The sequence below is a fragment of the Crocodylus porosus genome, unplaced genomic scaffold (assembly GCF_001723895.1).
Source record: "Crocodylus porosus isolate Cpor-Errol unplaced genomic scaffold, CroPor_comp1, whole genome shotgun sequence".
Lineage (NCBI taxonomy): Eukaryota > Metazoa > Chordata > Crocodylia > Crocodylidae > Crocodylus > Crocodylus porosus.
In genome coordinates, this window is record NW_017728886.1 from 191,414,060 (window position 1) to 191,436,462 (window position 22,403).

Below are 22,403 nucleotides of genomic sequence, written 5' to 3' on the forward strand. Positions count from 1 at the left end.
GCCACCAATGTGATGTTGCAGCTGGTAAAGCAAAAAAACCCCCTGGCTTGCATCCATAGATGCTTCTCAAGCAAATCGCAGGACGTCATTCTCCCCTTATACTCACCCTTGGTGAGGCTGCAGCTGGAGTACTGCATACAATTCTGGGCTCCACAATTCAAGAAGGATGTTGAGAAGCTTGAGAGAGTCCAGAGGACAGCCATGTGCATGATCAGAGGGCAAGAGAACAGGCTTATGATGAGAGGCTGAGAGCCATGGGACTCTTCAGCCTGGAAAAGTGCAAGCTCAGGGAGGACCTGGTGGCAGCCTATAAGAGGTGTGCATCAGGACCTGGGGAACACCTGTTCACCAGAGTGCCCCAAGGGATGACAAGGTCCAGTGGTCACAAACTCCTCCAAGACTGTTTTAGGCTGGACATAAGGAAATACTTCTTTACTGTCTGAGCCCCCAAGGCCTGGAAGAGACTCCCTCCAGAAGTGGTACAAACACCTATTCTGGACTCTTAAGAAACATTTGGTCGCTTATCTTGCTGTGACCCTTTGACCCTAGCTGATTTCCTGCCCTTGGACGACTCGATCTTCCAAGGTCCCTTCCAGCCCAAATGTCTATAAACTCTATGAAAACTTGCTCAGAAACCCAAAGTTCTAATGATGCCTCCCTAAGATGCCCTAAAACAAGAACCAGGCCTCATCCATGAATGGAAACTGCCAAATCCTCAGTACAGTAGAGAATCAAAGCTGCTTTTTGGATGAGCCAAAAAGGGATGCTCTAAGCCCATTCTACCCTAAAAACTCTCCAGGAATTGATTTGCTTCCATGCCATTGTTCTGGTGGCCTCTCAAGCAGAAGACAACTTCCAATCAAAGCATGGTCTTCAGCTTCTCACCAAAATACTGTTTTCTTCTAATGTTGTAGAAGTATTTGGTCTGCTGTGCCAATTTCTCTACAGCAAAGAATCATCATGAACTGTCAGGCCTAATTTACTATTCTAATTCCATTAAAATGCTTCGAATTGCCCTGAAAATGAAAATCGGTAGTTTTTCTTCCCATCCATTTCTATGATTTCAATTGCTGTAATTCCAGTAGTAATTATGACCAAGTGAAGTTGTTATATTAAAAATAGGCTTCTGTCAAACATACAATATGCTAGAATTCGTAATCAATAGTATAAATCAGAAATATAAATTATGGCATCCACATCTCAGTCATCTTCAAATATTACAAGTCACATTTGTTAAGCTGTTTCAACATGCCAGGAGGTCTTTTTATTATGTATAATAAGTACAATAAATACAAATTCAGTACAACTCTTTAAATCACTGCTTGGAGAAAACTATGCCAGATGCATAAGTCAAATTTGAAACAGATGTTAATCTTTGATCTGATAATCTTGTCTATAGTAAATTAAAAACTTACATGAAAAGAAGCTATTTGCTCCCGATCTAAAGGTTTAGTCACAGATAGTTGACCTGAGATGGGGTTGATGATAAAGATTCCTGTTGGAGGTTGGTCTGCTCCTGGTCCTGTAACACTGTACCGCAGTGACAGACTTTTATCTCGATCAGACCTAATCTAAGTGTCAAGATGACAATGCTCATATTAGTTGAACACAACACAATATTGTAATTGCTTATGAAGGGCAAAATTAATGTTAGTTTTTAATGGATTTCACTTTCAACAATATCATTAGGCTGAAACCTCTTTTACAAGTAAAAAAAGTCCATCGGAAGTAGTATTAACACTAACACAAACAATGTGGGCCTTTTTATTTTACAATAAATTCTCCAGGAGAAAAAAAAAGAAAAAAAGCAGACAGATATTCTAAGATGCAAGTGGCCTTTCTTATAAATAGCTAGCTTTTCAGGATTTATTACTGAAAATAAAATAGTACCACATTTCACGATGTAAAGGTCGAACCAGGTTTTCTGGTACAAAAAGTTAGGATTAGGATAGGCATAGCATATATATGTCAGGACTGGGCTCTATGCTTGACTGGCATGGCCCCATCCCCTGCTAGCGGTGCTGCCTGGGCCACGCTAACCAAGCAGCAAGCCCAGCCCTGTCCCTGTCCCAGTCCCAGTCCCAGTCCCCTGCAAGCAGCACTGATGAGCGCCAAGCCTAGCCTGGTCCCCTGCAAGCCAGCACTGGAGTCAGCTGCCTTCCCTGCCCCCTACCTGCTGTAGTGGCAAAGAGTGCAGGCTGCCTGGCCTTCCTGTATCATGCAACTCAGAGGGGCCAGAGCCAGGATCAGTGTTTGGCTGGTGCGGCCCACGCAGCACTGCTTGCAGGGGCCGGGGCTGGTACTGGCTGTGGTGCACCAGCCAAGCACCAAGACAGGTCCTGGTCTCTGAGTGGTGTGACTGGGGGGGACTGGGCAGACTACTCTCCTGACCACAACGCACAGACAGGGGACGGGGGGACGCAGCCGACTCCAGCATGCACAGCTTCCCCTGGCGATGCACGAGTACTGGTAGGACTACAACCTGCTGTGCACCATAGTGTGGAGTCTGTGGGGGGTCCCCACAACCCCCTATGTTCCCTCACACCCCACACACCCTCTCCCACACCCTGAGCACCTGAGCTCTATGCTTCTGCCGCCCCTCTGAGCACGGGCTTTATGCTCCCACCAGCCTCAGCCCTATGCTCTGCACTCTAGCTCATCCATCCCCATTGCTTCCCTACCTGATGCCCCAAGCACTGCAGCAGGGAGACAAGGAGCTCCTGGATGCCAGGGAAACTAGGTACCCCAGTGGCTGCAGTTTCCATACCCTGGAAGTTAAGTACTGGCCAGGCCAGGCCCTGGATATGATGTATGAGCCGAGGTGGAAATTTAAGGGTCAATATTTGAGCTTCACACCTTGACTTCTACACTGTGAAATATGGTACATGCTACTGCAGAAAACAAAGAGGTATGCAGAACTTGTATTAATACTAAAATATACTGTAAAATAATGTGTGGAGGGGGAAAACAAGAAACCACTCTCATTTACATTCCTGGGCCAATGTTAAGGATAGTACATTGCTCTCTTAATGCTTGATACTGTATTTACCCAAATCCAAGTCTACCTCAAATTTAAGATGACAATCCCAAAATTAGATTCAATACTCGATAACTGGTTTATTGGTTTTCATTTTCTATGTACAGAATCTAATTATTGAACAGCAATTTAAAATGTGTTCCCCTCACCATTGCTGCTTTCTCCACAAAAGGGAGAGAGGAGCCAAACCCTTGTCCCTTGCCCTCCCTGCCTGACTTCTGCAATCATTGCCCCATCCAAGCCTGCCTCTCTGCCACCTGTCCCTTACCCTCCTGTACCTGGCTGCGTCTGCCACTTGTCTTCCATCCCATGCTTCATGTGCCCTTGCTAACTGCCCCTACTGCCTGCTCCCCCTGCCACCTACTCTCCTTTTGCCTGTTCACCCCACCCCAACCATTTTCTGCACCCCAGGCCAAAACTTAAATACAAGACAAGGCTGCTCCCCCCATGTTGACTGGTGGGAGGGGAGGAACCCCATCGTTGATTCTAGTGAATACAGTAATAATTTGCAACCTTTTAACTGCCTGTGATCTCATAACTATTGCAGAAGAAAAACAGAATGATACATGTCAGTCTTGGCTAACAAGTTAAGAGGAAACTGTACCTCTTGCTACCGCTTTAGGTAAGTCACTTGCAAGTCTTCAGGCAAGACACAGCCAAGCCCATATCTGCTCCCAGTATACCCCTCACCACAACCTCTGGGGAAACTGAGTGCTGCTGGCAGAATTAACAGACTCTATACTTCATACAACAATGCTTGGTAATGAATATGCCCCTTGCCATACATTTCTCAACAAAAGGCAGTCTTTGAACCACTCCCAATAAGCTTAGTACTGTCCCTTATTCCTTCCTCCCTGCTCTGCTTGCAGGGTCACATGCATGCACATACACCTCCCCCCTTCCAACACTCACAAAGAGCAAGTGAGGAAGTTTAGAGTATGTAGCTGAATAGCCAGTAGAGCTACCACTGCCAGTTTTGTCCTGGTAGAGGTTCCTTCTACACAGGAAGAAAATCACCAAGGCAACCACCATCTCATTTTAAATCACTTTGTGCAGAGTAAGGAACACAAAAAGAACTTGCCCGACCAAAGAAGCTAGCAAAACATCTTCTGGATAGCTGTAATAATGGAATTCGGCCCTTAAGTGTTTAACAAGCAGGTGAATTATCAAATGATGCCAGAAGTTTTTCTTCCAAAGAATGCTGTAATCACATTTCTATCTTCTTGCTTCCTAATAGCCTTACCCTAACTAATTCCTGAGGAAAAGGCCCTCTGGAGTTTTCTGGTAAATTGATTGGAGGGATGACCCAGTCTCTCTTCTGTCTCTTCAGATGACTACTGTGCTTATTTTCTTGCCACGGAAATACGATTTCTTCAATTTTCTTCTGGTCCTGTTCAAAGGAAATATTGAAATTAAATAGATATAGCAGGGGAATTAGTAGTATACATTGAAAAATGGGTTTAATACTGTCTTGTGACTGTCTGAAAGATGCCCTTTACTCCATGTTTATAAAGATGTCCATTAGGTTCACAGGACAATAGCAAAATGAGCAATATTATTTACGTTTTTCCTACAAAATATGACAAACGCTTTTTTTCCAGCATGCCAGTTGGAAAGAAAATAGAAATGTAAGCAATTTATTGCATGACACTGCTGTGTAAACTACTTTGCACTTTCTGGATATTAGTTAATACTGGGAAGAATTTAATAGTATGCCTTTTATATTTCTCATTAGTTGGAACTACAGTTCAGGTAATGTGTGTGCTACTGTACATTAAATTTAGATCTGGATGTGCTAAAATATAATATGAGTTCCTAGAGAAGTTTAATAGATGCTGGTACGGAATGTCTCAAATATTTATGACCCTATTAAATCCCATAGAATTAATGCTGTAATTATTTTAAACCTATGTCAGCCATGATGGATGCTGTAGATGACCCACTTTGCACAGTGGGTATTAATCTCTGCAGGGTGTCAACTTTTCCTTTCTATTCCTCTGTACATCTGCAGTCACTGTAGCCCAAGTCTGCAATAACAGCAAATTATTTTCCTTAAGGATAAAACAAACAAAACCAAACAAAACCAATACTGATCCTCTTCCTATTATTGTGGGGGGAAATATTTTATCCAATTAAACGCATCTAAGTCTTTAAACCATTCCCTATAAACTAAAGACCTGTTTCTCTTGCACACTGTGAATGGAGCAACTGGGCCTTTATAAAGAAACAGTGCATCTCCTTGAAAATCCAACTAGTTGTTTACATATTAGGCTTTCCTAACAGGCATGACTACCTGCTTTCTTCACCAAAACTTGGCCCTAGATGAATCAAACATTTAAAAAACAAAAACAAAAATAACCCCAAACAACAAAACTATTTAGAACTAAGCCAATTTGTATCTGTGACTACTCTCAGAAATAATAAACCTGAATAACTAAATGCAATCAGTTTTAAAATGGATGCTTGGGTCTTTATGACTATTATTTTATATGGCTATTTCAACCACAATGGATGGAATGAACTTCTCTAAAATTAAGATGAAAATAAAAACAACAGGAAAGAAAGTAGCTTAACAGGTGAGAGTAGTATAAACTTGAATATAAAATTATACTAAAATGAGTTTACTAGATTATTTATACAGGGGTAGAGTCCATTTGTATTACTTGGTTTGGTTTATGACAGTTTGCACCAGAGGGAGAATCTCTGGAATTATGAATAATTTACATTCCCCAATTTGATTATGAAGGGACAAGACAAAACCAATCCTCTATGCCAGAAAGGCTTTCCTGCTAGCACTGTAAATCTACAGATTCCATCTAATAAACTTGATTGATGGATTCTAGTACAGAATTGTTTATTTTGTGGTTATATTTAACTGCTTGAATAAATACTGCAATGCTTTCAAGCAATTTAAAATAAAGAAATGACCACTTCCAATTTAAATTCAGGTATAAATCTCAAGCTGCACAAATAGAAAGCTCACATACAAATGATTTCTGGGTACTTAAACAGAGCTACAAAATTGTGTAATGTTGTTTATAGGATCAAGGCTTTAAACTGATTTATACATTACTTACCCATTAGTGAGATGTTCAATATGGAGGTGTATACCGGACGCAATGTAAAACCTATTTTCAGATATGTTTCCTTGGATGCATAAGCCTATTTTACCTTAACTGAATCCTCTGTAAATGCAGACTCGAGGGTCAGCTTCACTGTCATGTGCCATTCTTCCTGGGTTTCTTTGTCTTTAGCATATACTATGAACTCAGTGGGCTCTGTAGAAAGTTGAAGACTTCTTGCTGCATATATCACACCATCTTCACCTGCTGTAAAATCTTCTGGCTTACTGCTTTCAAACTGTACTTTTCTATTTTCACCACAATTTCTAAATCTTGCTGTAAAACAAAACAAAACAATATCACGAATGAAAACTGAAAAGATGGAGACTGCCTGAACTCAACTATCTGGCATTAGTTCAAAAACAAAACAAAAAAATCTTCAAAACATTCTGTGGAGACAAAACAAAAAGGTTATTTTAGCAATTTTGCATACCCATATTTAAGAACTAAAAATCAGGGTCAGCCCATATAGCAGGAAGCCCTGGTTCAATTTTTTGTTTCCCATTAATGAAGAAACGTACTCCTAAATAATCAACCCTACTGCAAATTAAAGGGCGATAACTCACTGATTCTAAATGCAACCCATCCTGTTTGGTCTTTGCTAGAACTATTATCATTAATATAACTATTTGTGATAGCTCAGTGGTCCCAAACCCATAGCTCGCAGGCATCATGTGCTCTGACACTGCTCAGGACAACAGGAAATTGCGGAATTAAAACTAGGTTCGACAGAGAAAGCAAAGTACAATGTTGACTGCAGTGTAGTTACTGAGTAACAACTTGCTCTGTATCATAGCCTATGCATCAGCAAAGGTTAGGGATCATGGAGGAAGAGCACTCAAGTGGTATCAAAGGTGGTAGGGCAATAAAATGAAAAGCTAAGGACTTTTGAATTAACAGGGAAAATTTTCAGTCAAAGAGAATTTAAAATTATTAATTTTTTTTAAAGGATGGTTTTCAGATTCTGTGCAACCCTAAGGCAGAGACGGATGAGTAAGTGCACAAAAGAACACGCATTTTCTATTTAAGACCCAACTTAATCCCATTATAAACCCACAAAACTACGGAAAAAGATTCCCTTAAACTAGTTAAAATGCTAATCTGACCTGAAAAACACCCAGGAATTTAAGGAAACAAATTATAAATAACAAATACTCCTTAGAGTTCAGCTTCTCCACTGATAATGGGAAAGAATGGGTATCCCCAAAGGTCAGTTGGGAGTCCTAACTTCTATTCCCGAGTCTGCCACTGACTTACCATAATATCTTGGACAAGTTACTTAAGCATTCTGTGTCTCAGTCTCCCCACCTACAAAATGGGCATGATAATATACGCTGATCCTGCTAGGGTTAATTCACATCGTGTTCAATCTGTTTCACAAAATTTAAAAAACAGGTCTAAAATACACTACATGAATCCCATTTAACAAACACATTTTCCTATTGCTCTGCTCCCCTCTTTACTGTTTAAAAGATCCACAACAAAATGGGAAAAATGACAAAAGCAACTATATGCACAGTGCTGTTATATGCACAAAGTTAAGCTGAAAACAACGATTTTTTTTCCTGAATTACCTTCACTTCTAGTTATCTTCAGTATTACTTGTAACAACATTAGGTAAAATGGAATTGTGGCTTCTAAACTGATGATCATCCTTTAATGTTTCCAAACCATTCTGGGATGTTTTGATTTTATGGGCAATAGGGGTACAATGCATTATTATGAAGGTTGTGCTGAAATGCAGATAGTGAATATGAATCTTACCCTTCTGCTTCGTTTCAGTTATTGGACTTTTTACACTGCAGTGAGCCATGCACAAACTATTAAGCACCAAAAACTTAGAGAAATCACTGCTAAATGCCACCCATCATATATTTTTTCTTTGAAACACAGCAGTTAGAGGAAGGTACTGAGAAGGAAGATTACGATTTTTGCTACTTGAACTTTAAGAACTGGTTCTAACATTCAAATTACAGATAAAATTAGTTTCATTAATGATATTCTCCAAATATTCAGGTCTTCTATATCCATCCTTTCAAACTCATCACAAAAATACTGTGAAAACCGCTCCTTTAGAAAACCTACATAAATATGTTAGAAAGCTAATTTTACAAAGGAAATTTTAAACAAAAACCAGCAGTTGGCTATACTGGAATGCAGACCTAAGTCACTCTTTCAAGTGATCTCTGCTTGAGAGGTTGGATGGGGGGGGGGGGGGGGCCTTCAGGGAGAGGGGAGTAAATTTGTGAGGATCCTTTCATTAAAATGTGCATTATATCCATTCCAGCAAGGTTACTTCCAGCAAGGAAAATGACACTAGCTTGCCACCAAGCCTTGAAGACGCCACAAAACCTGTGGAACAAGGCAACCGTCTGTGCTTAGGTCCTGAACTGCACTAGATCTAGGTCCTGCTCCTCCTTCCTGGCTCCTGGAGAATGCTACCTCAGGAATCCCATACTATTCATGAGTGATCCACTGAAAAGCTAATCCATTCTGACCCTCTCCTTATTTTGTCCAGGGCAATTAATCTGGCTGCATCTCCCTACCCTAATTACTACTTCATAAAATAAAACTAACCCATTTCATCACCAAAATCTACAAGCTTTCACAGACCCTCTGGAGAAGGCTCTGCTTGGACTAAGAAAAAAAGGTGAAACAAAACCCCAATTCAGTGTGGGAAGAGGGAGATCCACATGGAGATCCTCTTCATGGAGCTTGGCAATGGAATAACCTCCTCTTCCTTTATTACTGCATGAGTAAACAAATTTACTAACATCATATTTGAAATGCAACAGCTGACTAAGGAAATATGATTCTATATCAAGTAAAATAACTGGTTATAGAAACTGCACCATTAACCATAATATACAGAAGTACTAAACAATAATTATGTGGTCTGACAGTCTAATGTGAAAAATGCAAGATTAGATATTATTAGCCATAGAATAACAAATGTCCAGAACAGGTTCTCTTAATTATCCTGTAATCTAATATTCAAGTAACCTCAAAATAGCATTAATAAAAATTAAAAGAATATTCCACATGTGTTAGACAATACTATCAAGGGTAATTCTGATTCTTATTTCTACGGCTCTATAGAGAAAAACTGTTACAGTCTTCTCAGTGAGCTTTTGTAAAAATCATTTTAAAGGGGAGGAGGTAAGCTCTGAGGACACAGTAGACAGCAGTTCTGCCTTAGGGAGCTAGGATAGTTTCCTTTCTCATTGTGTAGCAGCACCCACAACCTAGATACATAAAGCAAAAATGCGTACTTGTATTCACAAACAAAAGTAAATAAAATAAAATAAATAATAATAATGTGAAAGGCTCAGCAAGAAGTCAGCTATGCAGATCGCCCCAAGTATGTATGGGTCTCTACTGCATGAGTAAGGGAACCACAGGATTGATCTGTAGATCTCAAAACTGAGTAGAAGGTTGACTGTTCAGGAAGATTTAAATTTGAACTCCTGATTTCTTTTGTTAAAAGGTAAAACTTAAATGAGCACTTCAGTGACTGTGGTTCAAACACACTTTTATGACATCGTAACCACAAGGAATTTTTTTTAAAAGTATCATTTAGTAATTTGATGCATCTAATTTTATAATATTAAACTTGATGATGAATGGAATTCTTCCCTCCCTCTCCCAGTATTGTCATATAAATTCTCATAACTCAAAAAAAATTTAAGCTGCTACCTACTTCATTGATATTCTTCCTCCAGGCAACTGTACATTATAAAATTCAATGAAAACCTCTCTCTTTTGACAGTATCCTGCTAAAAATGTATAAAATTGTCAATGCCTTAGCAGAATTATTCTCTTTCTGCAAGGAGCACACATTAACAAATTACACTGAAGTATAACTATCCATAATTAAATTACCTTGGAATAGTACAGGTTGTGCAGTAGCTAGTTTTTCCCCAACTGCATGACTATTAGTCTTATAAATTTAATTCAGTTTAGTTTGCTTCATTTTTCAGTCTTCAACTGGTATCTATAAAAAGGGAATCTGGACTATAGGTTTTCAATGACAATTAGCAGTGTGATTTTACAGAAATATTATGGAAACATTTTTCACTCAGAATGGATGCTAGTGGTACTAATCATGTTCTAACCATATTGGAGGGCATTCATGCTTCTGAATACAAAGTGACCTTCAAAAGATCAATTACAGTGAATATTCTTCACTTTTTTAAATGATTTATCACTTTTATAATTATAGCACATTGCTATTTTAGTGCCAACAAAAATAATAAATGCTTCTGTATATTTTCTGTATGTTTTACTATTTTTCATTAATAGTATCCACGTAAATAATCAAACGTAAAATTCTGCATTTTATTGAGAAGAGCTCATTTTCAAGGATTTCATTTTTTAAGAAACCTCTCTTGTGGTTTTCTAAATATTTTGTTATGGTTCAACCTATGATTGTTTTCATTCCAAATGCATTACGTGAAGGTATTGAAATTCAACCATAGACTGAAAATGAGATTTAAAAATGTCTTAGGCCACAGCCAAGAAAAAGAGTACACTGCATTTGAAAGCTGGCTTAAATCTTTCCCAATCACGCAGCTAGTCCAATAAAAAACATCACCTGCAACAATCCTGGCCTCCAGCATATACACACTTACTTAATTTTAAGCATGTAAGCAACACAAGATACTTGTACGCTTTTTTTCTGCTTCTGATCAAGCATTTGCAGGGTCAAGGACTTCATCCAGAAGCAAAATTTATAGTGTTATTATTTTTATCTATTATTGTCATTGTTCTGCTATTAAATATTAATCCATTTGATGGTGTTGAATTTAATCAGTAAATTTAAGATTACTCTTACTATACTGAAGCCAAAGCAAATATATATTTGCTGCCCAAATGAAGGTGCCAAGGGAAATATTATAACTTTGTGACTTTGACATTAAAGACAGTTTATTAATTCATACTCCTGTATGCAATTAATGAAACCACGTATTAATGCGTAGTATACAAAACCTTAAGTTCTAACATGCAATTACCTTTAGAGAATGGTAGGGAATGACACCATTCACTCTCATGTCTAGCAATATGAATTATTCGTAATATCTGTATAATACATCTCTAATCTCATGTACCTTACTAGCAATCTTCAATTAATCACTATCATTATTCATACAATTAAAACAGACTTTTATCTACCCCATTAACAAGTAGGTTTGCAGTCTGACAACCAGCTCTTGCACTCTTCTCTCAGGTCTAACTCCTACTAAAATCAATGAAGTTTTACCTAACCACTAAGCAATTTTTGTTATCAGTATCATATACCTCAGATGTATTTCATGTTTCATATATAAATTCTCATATGTTTTAGAAATCTTAAAAATTCTGCACACTAATAAAAATTCTGTGCCCAACTATAAAATACAAAATATACTCATGTTATCATAAATATCCAAATATGCCAAGTTAACTGTTCCCTGGCTACACAAATACTGCAGTTTTTAATTAAAAGCAAGATCCAAAGCCCTGAATTTAGTGGTGGCTCCACCAAGGCCAGGGAAGATTAACCTGGGTCTTGATAGGGACACTTGACATCGCTCCCAGCTGTCAAGTGTCTGCTCTGTTCTACTCCATTCAGACCTCATACTGACATTTAGTTTCTCCTGGGAGAGTTGCAATGCATGCATGTTCAGGCTTTTTCTCACAGAGTAAATATGGCTGCTCCAGAATAAAAATAACCTGGGAACAAGCAGGATTAACTCATTTCTAGGAGGATTTCTCTTGGGAGAGCAAATATGTATATAATGACAACACAGACTCACTATGGACATTCTGGGTGGTCCTATGCACTGTTGCCTTCCGTTTTCAGGCAGATTAAGGGAGCTTGCCCAAAAGGTCAAACTGAAGAACACAGCATTGGTCTTTGAACAGCAAACACATGGCAGAAGCAATGAAGAAACGTGCGGCCAGGAAAACAAAAACCTCCCGTATCCACTCATCGCTCTCCTGACCCTGCTGCAGCAGATTGTTCAAAGCAAAGATCGGACTTAAGTTACCTATGTACTCACATGATCTGGCCCCCAACCCTCTTTGTTCTCTTCTCTTTCCTTTTTTTCCTCCTTTTCCTTCTTTCCCCTTTTCTTTCTCACTTCTTTCCTCTCTTCTTCCCTCCCCTCCCCCTGCTGAATGTGGTCATCTTTGCCTGTGAAGGAAGAACAAGGGAGCCTGCACAGTACACCAAGATGTATGTGCAGGGGACCTCCTCCCTCGCTGCAGTCAGCACTGCAAGCTCTCCACTCTTCAGGGACTCAGAATTTGAATGTCTGTACATGCATCTCTGGGCGAATCTTTCTACCAAGAGAACAAACTTGGGAGAATTCTCCCAGATTATCCAAATGTGCATATGCAGCCTCAGATGGAGACTAGCACCCTCTCCCCCACCCCTAAGGCTCCATTCCGATACCTTCCTTTATCTGGGGCTCCCATGTCACACAGCAGCTGACCATGTAACAGGTTAGCCACCCCTGATCTACCTATTCAGTGTATATAGTTTTAGCATATTGTTTCAGCCATCTTAAGGCACACAAAGCATTAGTGTCCTCATTGCACCTCCTGCAAGTAGCTGAACCATTGGTGAAACTAGTGATGCTACCAGTGGACTGAATCAAACAACTAACAGATCCTGGTCAATTGGCTATTAAAGCCAACAATGTTTTTTCTAGCCAACCAGATGGCTTGATCTACTGAGACTGCCTGACACTTAAGGCATTTAATCTTTGAACACTGGGACTTTTCCATGAAGAAATGGCTGTTTAGCAGGGCCCCCTACCATTTTGGATAGTGAAGGCAAAGGGGAAATATATATTTTGAATAAAAATATTCACTACTTTGTTAATGACCAGTTCACTTGGGCTGGTTACTTCTTTATCTGTATAGAAATCTTAGTCCCACTCTAAACACAGGAATAAGACTGCTCGCATTTCAAGTTTTCTGGTTCTCCAGAGCGATACATGAAATACCCAGGAGATATCCTTAGTACCAATATAGGTAACCTTTAAGTTTATATATAAACTCGGATTTTTTTTAAATACCACTGCAGAATCATTATAGCTTTGCATAGCTGAACTGCCTTGTGGCTTAAGCCATGCATTGACAGGAAGTTCTGTTTTGAGAATCTCTACTGTAGGTAAAGAACATACCAACCTGTATAACATAAGTTTGGGTACATGCACACATTCACAGGACCCAATTTACAAATCACAGAGCTTACTTTAAAGTACATGTTTGTACATTAGGTTCCTGCTTGTACATGTTTGCCAGTGATGGGAAACATACCAGAAATACAATTTAAGTCAGTAATGGGGAAGGGAAGGGGCAGACAGGACTGGGGGGACACCAAGCAGGTGCATGGGGGAGAGTGCAGGTTGGAGGGCTAAACATAGCTTGGTCAGGGTATGCAGTGGAGTAGGAAAAGTGCAGAACTGGGGCTGGGGTAAGGAGCTGGGCTTCCCCAGCCCTGGGGTTGAACTGTGAATATGTATACATGTTCAGTTACAACAGTCATGGTTTAGCCCAATCTATGCAATGCATCTTCTTATACAAGTTAGATTGAGCTGCCCATTTTTTGCTCCATCTAACTCCCCAAACATACTATATTTATTCAAATATAAGAGGATGCACCAATAATTAGATTCTATTTAAAAATGTACTGTAATTTCCAGGTACAGAATCTAATTATTGCAGGTTTGCCTTGATTTTGTCCCTCACTCACTGTTACAATAGGAAAAATAAATCTGGGGAGTCAGTTAGCTCCTTGCCCTCTGCCCCCCTCAACTTCATACCCTTGTCATCTTTTCTGCCATCCTTACTGTCAGACCCTGCTCTCCCTGAGCACATGGAAGTGAGGGGCAAATCTGAAAGCAGTGACCTTGAAATAAACGTACCTGTAGTGAGCTGCATATTAGCAAATGATATGGATATCCATAGACTTAGTTCTTCCAGAATAGATGCATTTTACCTTTTTTTTAAACTGCTGCAAGTTTTAGCACAGGTACCACACAAGCACACTTTTAAGCAGAACTTTTGTACCTGCTTATACATAGAATACAAACTATGCATGATAACAATCCAAAGCCAAAAGGCCATCTGGGCATTTGGGCAGAGCCCCAGAAGAGTCAACAGCATTTCAAACCCCACAGCTCTGCACTGCTCACTAAGTGTATTCCAGATACACAGCCACAAGGATCCATGCATAAATTAGCACCCCCACTCATAACTGAAACCAGGTGTTCTCGCCACAAAGCCGCGGATCTTCAAAAAATGTATATATGCAGATAAAGTTCAGGGCAACCTGGTCCGGCTCCCAGGCTGAGAGAGGGGGCAACACAGGAATTCTACCTGAACTGTTTAGGGTCCTGTTTGGTGATGTTTGCCAGACATTTAAGGCTGCTGAAGAAACAGGAATCATTGGAAATGGGAAAGAGGCAAAGTTCAGCTGCAGCAGTGTAGAGGCAGTAAAAATGCATTCAATGCAGTGGCTCACCATGACTTGAGTCATCATTGAAGCAGACTGTGCAGAATTTGTACTACCATATAGCTTAACTCAGATGGACTACACTATCCTATGCTTGTGGTAGGTTTCAAATATGGGCCTGTGCTTTAGTCATGCTCAATGTCTGCTGCATTTAATCAGCTTCATAGTTGATTTCCATTACTGAGCACATGCTGCTTTTGGCAACCGTTTAATGATAAACAACATATTTAATGAGATTTTCTTGTTCTTATACATTTTCTATGTATAAGATGAGGGGCTCCCCCCACCACCATGCTGACTGGGAGAAAACACTGCATCATATATTTAAGTAAACATGATATGTTTAGAGCAGCACTAAGATCAACTTAACCCGAGATCACTCAATTTAAGTGTAATGTCAGCATGTACCTTTTGTTTGACACCTGGAGTAGATACAGTGATAATAGCTATAAAGATATCCCGTCTTCATTTGTACAACGAACAAATTTGATATGGAAATGATTAATGGAGAATAAATAGGTCAGAAAACTGTTACTTTTGTTCTTTCTTCTTCTTTTTCTTTTGTAATTGCCGTCACTTACCATGTTTTATAATTATTCCATGGACTACAGGCAAATTTGAAGAATGAATAATTACTTGGAGGGCTCCTGTCTTCTGGGCACCCAACTATAGACAACTTAAAGAGGCCTAACTGTAAGAGGCCAGCTGCTTAGTTCTTTCTGAAAAGCAGGCATACTAATTCACTAACTGCTCTGAAAAACACTGTCCTATACTCTTTCTGCTATATTCTAACTTTCTTGTGCATGCTGATTAGTACCTCCCTTTTAAAGACTGATACAATACATATTAATTTTCAGCTGATTATCAAGGGTAGCTTTTTATTCCCAAGCTTGCAATTCTTAAAGCCCTGCAAAATTATGCATGCATAAAGGTCAGCATCACCACGCTGATCACTTCTTCAATATGAGTAGTCCAAGGTACTTATATCGGTTTTCAGTTTCAGAAATTGACCACAGAGCTTGCCATATTTCTATCTTGTAAGGTTTTCCTAAACAGCCAACTAAGCATTTAATATGAACATCATAACTAATAAAAAGCTGATTTACAGAACTTGACAACTCATATGGTTCGCTTTTTCTTATTAGTTGATATAGCTACTAATATGGCAAAAATAGCTACGTACTTATATCAGATTAAAAACACTGCTAGCATACAATTCTTATATGTGAAAATTAAGAAATACACTAAGAGTTTTACACTGTAAAATTAGAAGGACAATGTCTTGATAAAGAGATTGTGCCAATTACTGCTTTTTTTTTTTAAACTCAGTGCAAAAGCAATTTCAGTTCCAATTTTGCATTCTATTCAGAAGAATATAGACAGAGTCCTAAAATAGCATAATTGCAAAGCAATCTGGGTGTCTACAGATAGGGTGAGAGAAAAGGGAAATCTTGGTCTTAGTTTTCTTATTTTCAATGGTTTTATTTATTTGGAGGAGGGGGAAGGAAGTTTGAATGCTACTTAATAATTGTGTTGCAAAAACTTCTAGAGCTAAAGCATACCTTGCAATCATTTTGAGAAGCAAATTTTCATTCAGTGCTACTGTCTTCCTACCCTAAAACCAAGAGCAGGACCTATTTTTAAATTGACCTGTGAAAGAAGATACTACGACAGGACTGTTCAATCCTTAAAATTCACAGTGAAAGACTTGCATAGTTCTTTAATAAAACATGTCACCTAGTTTCCACTTCCCATAATCCTCTTTCCATATTGAACAAAAGTCATAATAGGCATGCCAGAATGAAAACAGGGATAAAGTTCTTTCTATTTGATAGAAATGCCTATGCAGCTTTTCAAAGAGGAATACCGGCTGTCAGCAAAACACAGATTCGGTATCTCAAACAGAGCCCAAATTACATTTGATTCACTGATCCCTTTCAGTTCTTGCCCCTACTGCAAACTAACAAAAACTTCTGAGTTCTGAGAGTCCTTTTGTCATCTATTTAGTAAATAAAAACGCAAGAAGAGGGTAAATATCTTATGGAAAAAAACATGTTTACATTGAGGCAACTACTTTTGGTTTTTTGTGTACCCTCACACACACACCATAGGGGTTTCTGTCCCCCTCTCTCCATCGTATATTATTTCATTCACCACTGGCAAATAAATATTCTCCTGCAAAGCTCTGTTGGAATGTTTTTTCTAAGTGTTGCTAGCTGCAAGAAAATTCAGCAATAAATATCATTTTTATACTCTGGAGTACGCAATACACCTGCAATACTTTCTCAAGCATACAGTGCTAGAGAGTAATAAAAAGCAGGATTAAAGACTAATCTCGTATACCCACAATGTATCAACTGGCTATACCTGATAAAATCCAATTTGATAATTAAAGAATACCTAAGGACCATCAGGCTAGAAGATAGAGCCTTTATAGACAGCTAGCAAAAACGTGCTCTGTGTCCCACAGGAGACAAGACAAGTAGTAATGGGCTTAAACAGCAACAAGAGAGATTTAGACTGGATATTATGAAGGGCTTTCTAACTATAGGGATGGTTAAGCACTAGAACAGATTACCTAGGGAGGTTGTGGGATTTCCATCATTGGAAGTTTTTAAATGCAGATTAAAACAAACACTTGGCTGGGATGGTCTAATACAGGGATGCCTTTGCACTGAGAAGGTACTGGACCTAAATGACCTTTTGAGGTCCCTACCGACACTATTTTTCTATAAGCCTATGAAAACAGATCAACTTCAGAGTTCAGACTTGTCTGTGTAGTGTGCCTGTCTTTAATACGTTTTAAATAATTTTTTATGGTTTAAAGAAATTATTCTGTCATCATATTATAGAAGCTAAAAAGCAGTTAACTACAATAAAAATCATTTAAACATTTCTTATGTTTTTGTTTTTTTACAATTTCACATTACCTGTTAGTTCTATGATCTTTCTGAACAACTGAAGAGGTAGCCTTGGTTTGTTTTTTCTGATAATAAAAGGAAGAGTAAAATTAATTACCATCCTGTATGCTCTTTGCTATGCTGCTCCAGACTCAGTTCTGTATTTTTGGCACATACTCTACATAGCCAGGTTCCCAGTTCTAATTTAATTTCTTACTTTTCTCTCTCTCTCAAAATACTCCTCCTTTTTCGCATGAACCTTTCTTTAAAAAACTTTTTTTCTCATAACTTTCTTTTCCACCTCTTTTTCTTTCACCTCATTTTTCAGTACACAAGATTTGAGCTTCATCTTTGTCATCTCTGCCTATAAATGGGGTAGAGGTGGCTTGAGAAGAAGGGCTCTTGGCAATCTTTGCAAGGAAAAAGGGTAGGCTGAAAACACGAAACAGGCCTGGTATAGTGGTCTCTGAGGTTCATGTGTTTTCAGTTACATAACTACTTTGCTAACTCTGCTGCATTAACAGCTCTTCAGGTGGCCAGTCTGTGGGAGTTTTGAAAACCATAAATAAAGTAAGTAAGATTGGGTGAACCTGACAGGGGCACTGAAAGAGACAGGACATTGGATATACTTGCTTTTCAGGATCATCTGGTCACCTTATTAAAAACACAGAGTACCTATCAAAACCTAATTTAAGGATTTATCCATAGTTTCTGGACTGCCTCAAAACTAATCATCATAACTGAACTTTGCATTTGTATAGTACTTTTAATTCATAGATCACAAACCAACTGTCATAGGAGAGCAGGTGTCACTAGCTTCATTATAGAAGAGAAAAAGATGAAGAGCGATTGCCCAAAGTCGAGCAGTGTGCGCATGGCTCTCAAACAAGCTGTCTCATATCAGATTTCCCCAAGACAATAAGGAAATAAAATAGAAAAAAAAGATACATCTTTAAAAGAATGGCATGGGTGATAGTACAGTTGCCACTGGCCCCTACAACTCCACAAAATATCTTCAAATTCACCAACGCTAAATTGTAGACTTTTTCTTTTGTGACTAGTGGGTGCACAGAACTTTCTGAATTAGTCAATACAGATCAACTGCTCCAGCTGACATTTCTGCTACAAATAAAACAGGTTCTAACACAAAGCCACGTGAACCTTAATTATGCCTAAATTCTAGTGCAGTTTCCACAATATCAGCCTCTAATTCATCATTTTTTAGCACAGTTTGGGCTGGAAAAACAATCCCTCCCTGAACGACTCAATATACAGCAGTCATTTAGACTCACTAGTTGCTGGAGAACCAGGAAGGAATTAACTGGCAGTTCTTCACAAGTTATATATTTTAACCTAGAAGACAGGTGCATATTTAGAATGAAGAAGGCAATGAACCAGACAGAGGTCATGCTGCTTCTTCTACCCCTCCTGCCTGTTCCTTCTGTCCGACTAGACCTGCCTGAGAACATTTGAAACTCATTATCAACATTTTAAAAACTTGAAGTATGTAGTTATATACAGGGGTCTCTATTAATCTTTCCTATGGAGAAGAAGTGTTCTATAAAATATCCTGCATAATATTTTTATTTTATAAACAATATGCTAGCTCTTCCGAGAAGCTAGTGAACATCTTGGTAAGTCTAACTAAGTCACACAGCTGTTTCTTATATATTAGCATTATGCATTAAATGCTTCTGGTCAAACTCAGCATTGAACTAAATTTAAGTAAAATGCAGATCAATAGATTCAAGTTTGGCATATATATTTGTGTATATGCACACACATGCATTACAATAAACAAAACACTTAACTACATATGTTGAACCTATTAATTTCCGTATGATGATTTTATACTAAAAAAAAATCTAAGTATCACATAGTATGGAAGAAAAGCAGCAAGAGACTAGCAATATTTACACTGATATGTTAGAAAGATAGCTTTAAAAAAAGTCATAAATCCTAAGGATTATACTATCAGCCAATAGGCCCTCATGCAGAAAACTAGTAGCAGTGCCAGCATAATGTTATCTACACTACCCTCAATATTTTTTTATTTATATTAAAACACTTGCACACCTATCTACTCTTAAAATAAAAAGTCACTAAATTGGTAGAAATTGGTACAACATTTTACATAAACTATCCCTAAAACAGCTGCCAAGTTTCAAACAAATTATTCCTCTGGTACTGCAGGGTACACTAAAAAACTAAATTGAAGGGAAGAGGGCTAACAGAGACATACTAACTTGCCTGTATTTTATTCAAGAGCATCAATTATACCTTCATAGTTCTCTGAACATATTCTTTGAATGTAAAGCAATATCTATTTTAAATTGTACATTAATAAGAAAGTGCATCTGCAATGTAATAATTAATGTGTGTGTGTTCCATCAATGCCTCCAAGCTACAGAGACAAAGAGAGGCTTTATTTATAATTAAGATATTAAAGGCATTGATGGGCAAACATACATCACCCATACAAGCTCTGATAGGCTCAGTGCAGACATCCAGTGTGGGGGAAGAGTTAGGAGGAGTTTAAATCTGGTTTAAAATGGCAACCTGACTTAACTTGGTTCTCCCAGGTACGGATCTTACATTTAGACCTGGTCTCAGTGATCAGAAATCAAATGTAAACCTGTAATACTACTGAAGTTCTGTGCACACAGACCAGTCTGAAACTTGAGGAACCTCATCTAAGGTAGACCTAGACTGATGTATACCCAAACTTAATTGATTTAAGTTAGGCTGGTGCATGCAGCATCTGCACAGTTACTTGAGCAGTCTTGGGGAAGTCCTGGGATTGTGGTTTTCCTAGCTACCCCACTGGCACTGGGCTATTTTTAGCTTCCCTTGGCCCCTTCCCACCTCCCTCCCCACAGACCAGCCAGCAACCCCCCTCCATACCCCCACAATCTGCAAGCCACTCCAGGTGCTGGATTTATCAGCCTTTGCTGCTGCCAGGATCTGAGCAAGTAAATTTTAGTGGGGGAGAGGTGGACAGCATGGCGGTGTAGGTTTGCCCGGGGGGGGGGGGGGGTTCAAAAAGAGCTCCTTGGTCATTATCCACAAAGCTCCCTTGTGGACCCTGCCAGACCTCCTGATCCTGATTTGCCTTAGATTTGGTGGCCATTTTTAATGGATCTAACCCCCCCCACCATCCCGAATGTCTGGACTTAGCTACAGTGTATCAGTTTATTTTTGTGACAAGTTTGCTGCTTCTGCTTGTACACATTCTCATCTCCTGGACATTAAGTTGTTTACATGAGTTTAATTATCTTAAGAGAGAAACAAAAACAGTTTAATATTAGACATTACACTCAAATTAATAAAAGAACTGGAAGAACTCTTTTAACATCAAAAACCATGAAAGCTCACCTCTATGTTTTATATAATCCAGTAGAATTTCTTTGAAGAATTTTGCCTTAAATTCAATTTAGAGTTAGGCAATTCTGAACATGTGCTTTTTCATCTGAACTTTACTCTGAAGTAAAACAGTGAATAACAAGTGCAAGTAATTATCAGCAAAGATCTAGAGCCTAAATAGTCTACAGTGGTACCACAGAGGGTTGATTAACTAGCCAGGCTTATAAAATTAAAAAAAAGAATGTCATATGGATCAAGACTGTATCAACCTTCCAACACACTCAGTTTTTATTGGCCCAGTAAGTAGAAAGGAAGGGCGGGGGGGGAAACCTTTGTTCTTTGATGAACACTTGTTTGCTATAATTACAGAGTGTCGGAGCAGACTCGATTGAGTCTGCTGGAGCATGGTAATTACTGAGCTCCAGCAGCCTCCTGCATCTCATGCATCAGGCTCCCTGTGCTTAAGAAGGGTGGTGAGGGGCGCTTTATCTAAAGCTTATTTGACAAGCTTCAGATAAAGCACCTCACCACCATTAAGCATAGGGACAGGATACATGACATGCTCGACATGATACATGAGATGCTCTGAGTGCTTTAGTTAGAATGGTTTTCAGAGCTGCTCTAATTAAAGTGCCCCCCTCCCTGCACATCTATAAATGCCCTAGGTTTCTAGACCAGTTCTCTTGTGTTAATTAAAGTTCCTTGAAGGCCCTAATGTCCACTTGTAATCTTTTTCTGCAAACATGTTATATTACAGAATTCTTTTACAGTGTGAGAAAAGATAGAAAAATTCAATAGAAAAATAAATTGCATCTTTTTTCACAATAGCTAACCACATTAGCCACTCTTTCATTAAAAAAGGCAACAAGGTGGTTAACTGAGTTTTTGCAACTCCAAGTCAAATGTCAAGCAACATTACTTAGTTGCAAGTCCATTTTATCATCTCTTACATACCCCATCTATAAGATGACAAAATTATGAATGCATACAGACCTCCTGATTGCAGCTAAACAGGCAGTAACCTACTCTAAAAAGTGTAATGGTAATGAAAATAACTGACAAAATTGTTTTCTTGTTGAAATGCAGATGAATACAACAGCTAGGCAACATGAATACATGCAAGAGGGGAGAAATATCCGTGGATGTGAAATGAAGATAAATGAAAAGGGATGCAAATGTTATGGCAATCATTTAAGCAGCAGCTTATGTTACAAAGTCAGCCCAAATTAAGACATACTTTAAAACACAGTACCAAGACAATGCGGTGCAATTATATGCAATATATTCCAGGTAACAGCCTTCTCAGGGAACAGACTGTAACAGACCTGGCTGAATATGATTTTATTTAACCACCATGAGTCAGTCCAGTCACTGAAGAACAGGAAAGGCTACAAACAGAAATCCTGATAGATACACAGATAGCACAGCTGGCTTGCCCCCCACCCAGTTCTGTGGAGGTGGTGGCAGCAGCTTGG

At 38.8% G+C, this 22,403-nt stretch overlaps 1 protein-coding gene across 1 annotated transcript in view; it reads right to left on the reverse strand.

Moving 5' to 3' along the window:
• The window catches only part of CDH2 (cadherin 2), a 188,292-nt gene that overhangs the window by 63,362 nt on the left and 102,527 nt on the right, over nt 1-22,403 (reverse strand). Inside the window, exons 3-5 of the mRNA XM_019547330.1 lie at nt 6,209-6,435; nt 4,281-4,427; nt 1,416-1,571 (exon numbers count right to left, since the gene is read on the reverse strand). Of these exons, the coding sequence (XP_019402875.1) occupies nt 1,416-1,571; nt 4,281-4,427; nt 6,209-6,435 (530 nt within the window). The remainder of the gene's footprint in view (nt 1-1,415; nt 1,572-4,280; nt 4,428-6,208; nt 6,436-22,403) is intronic.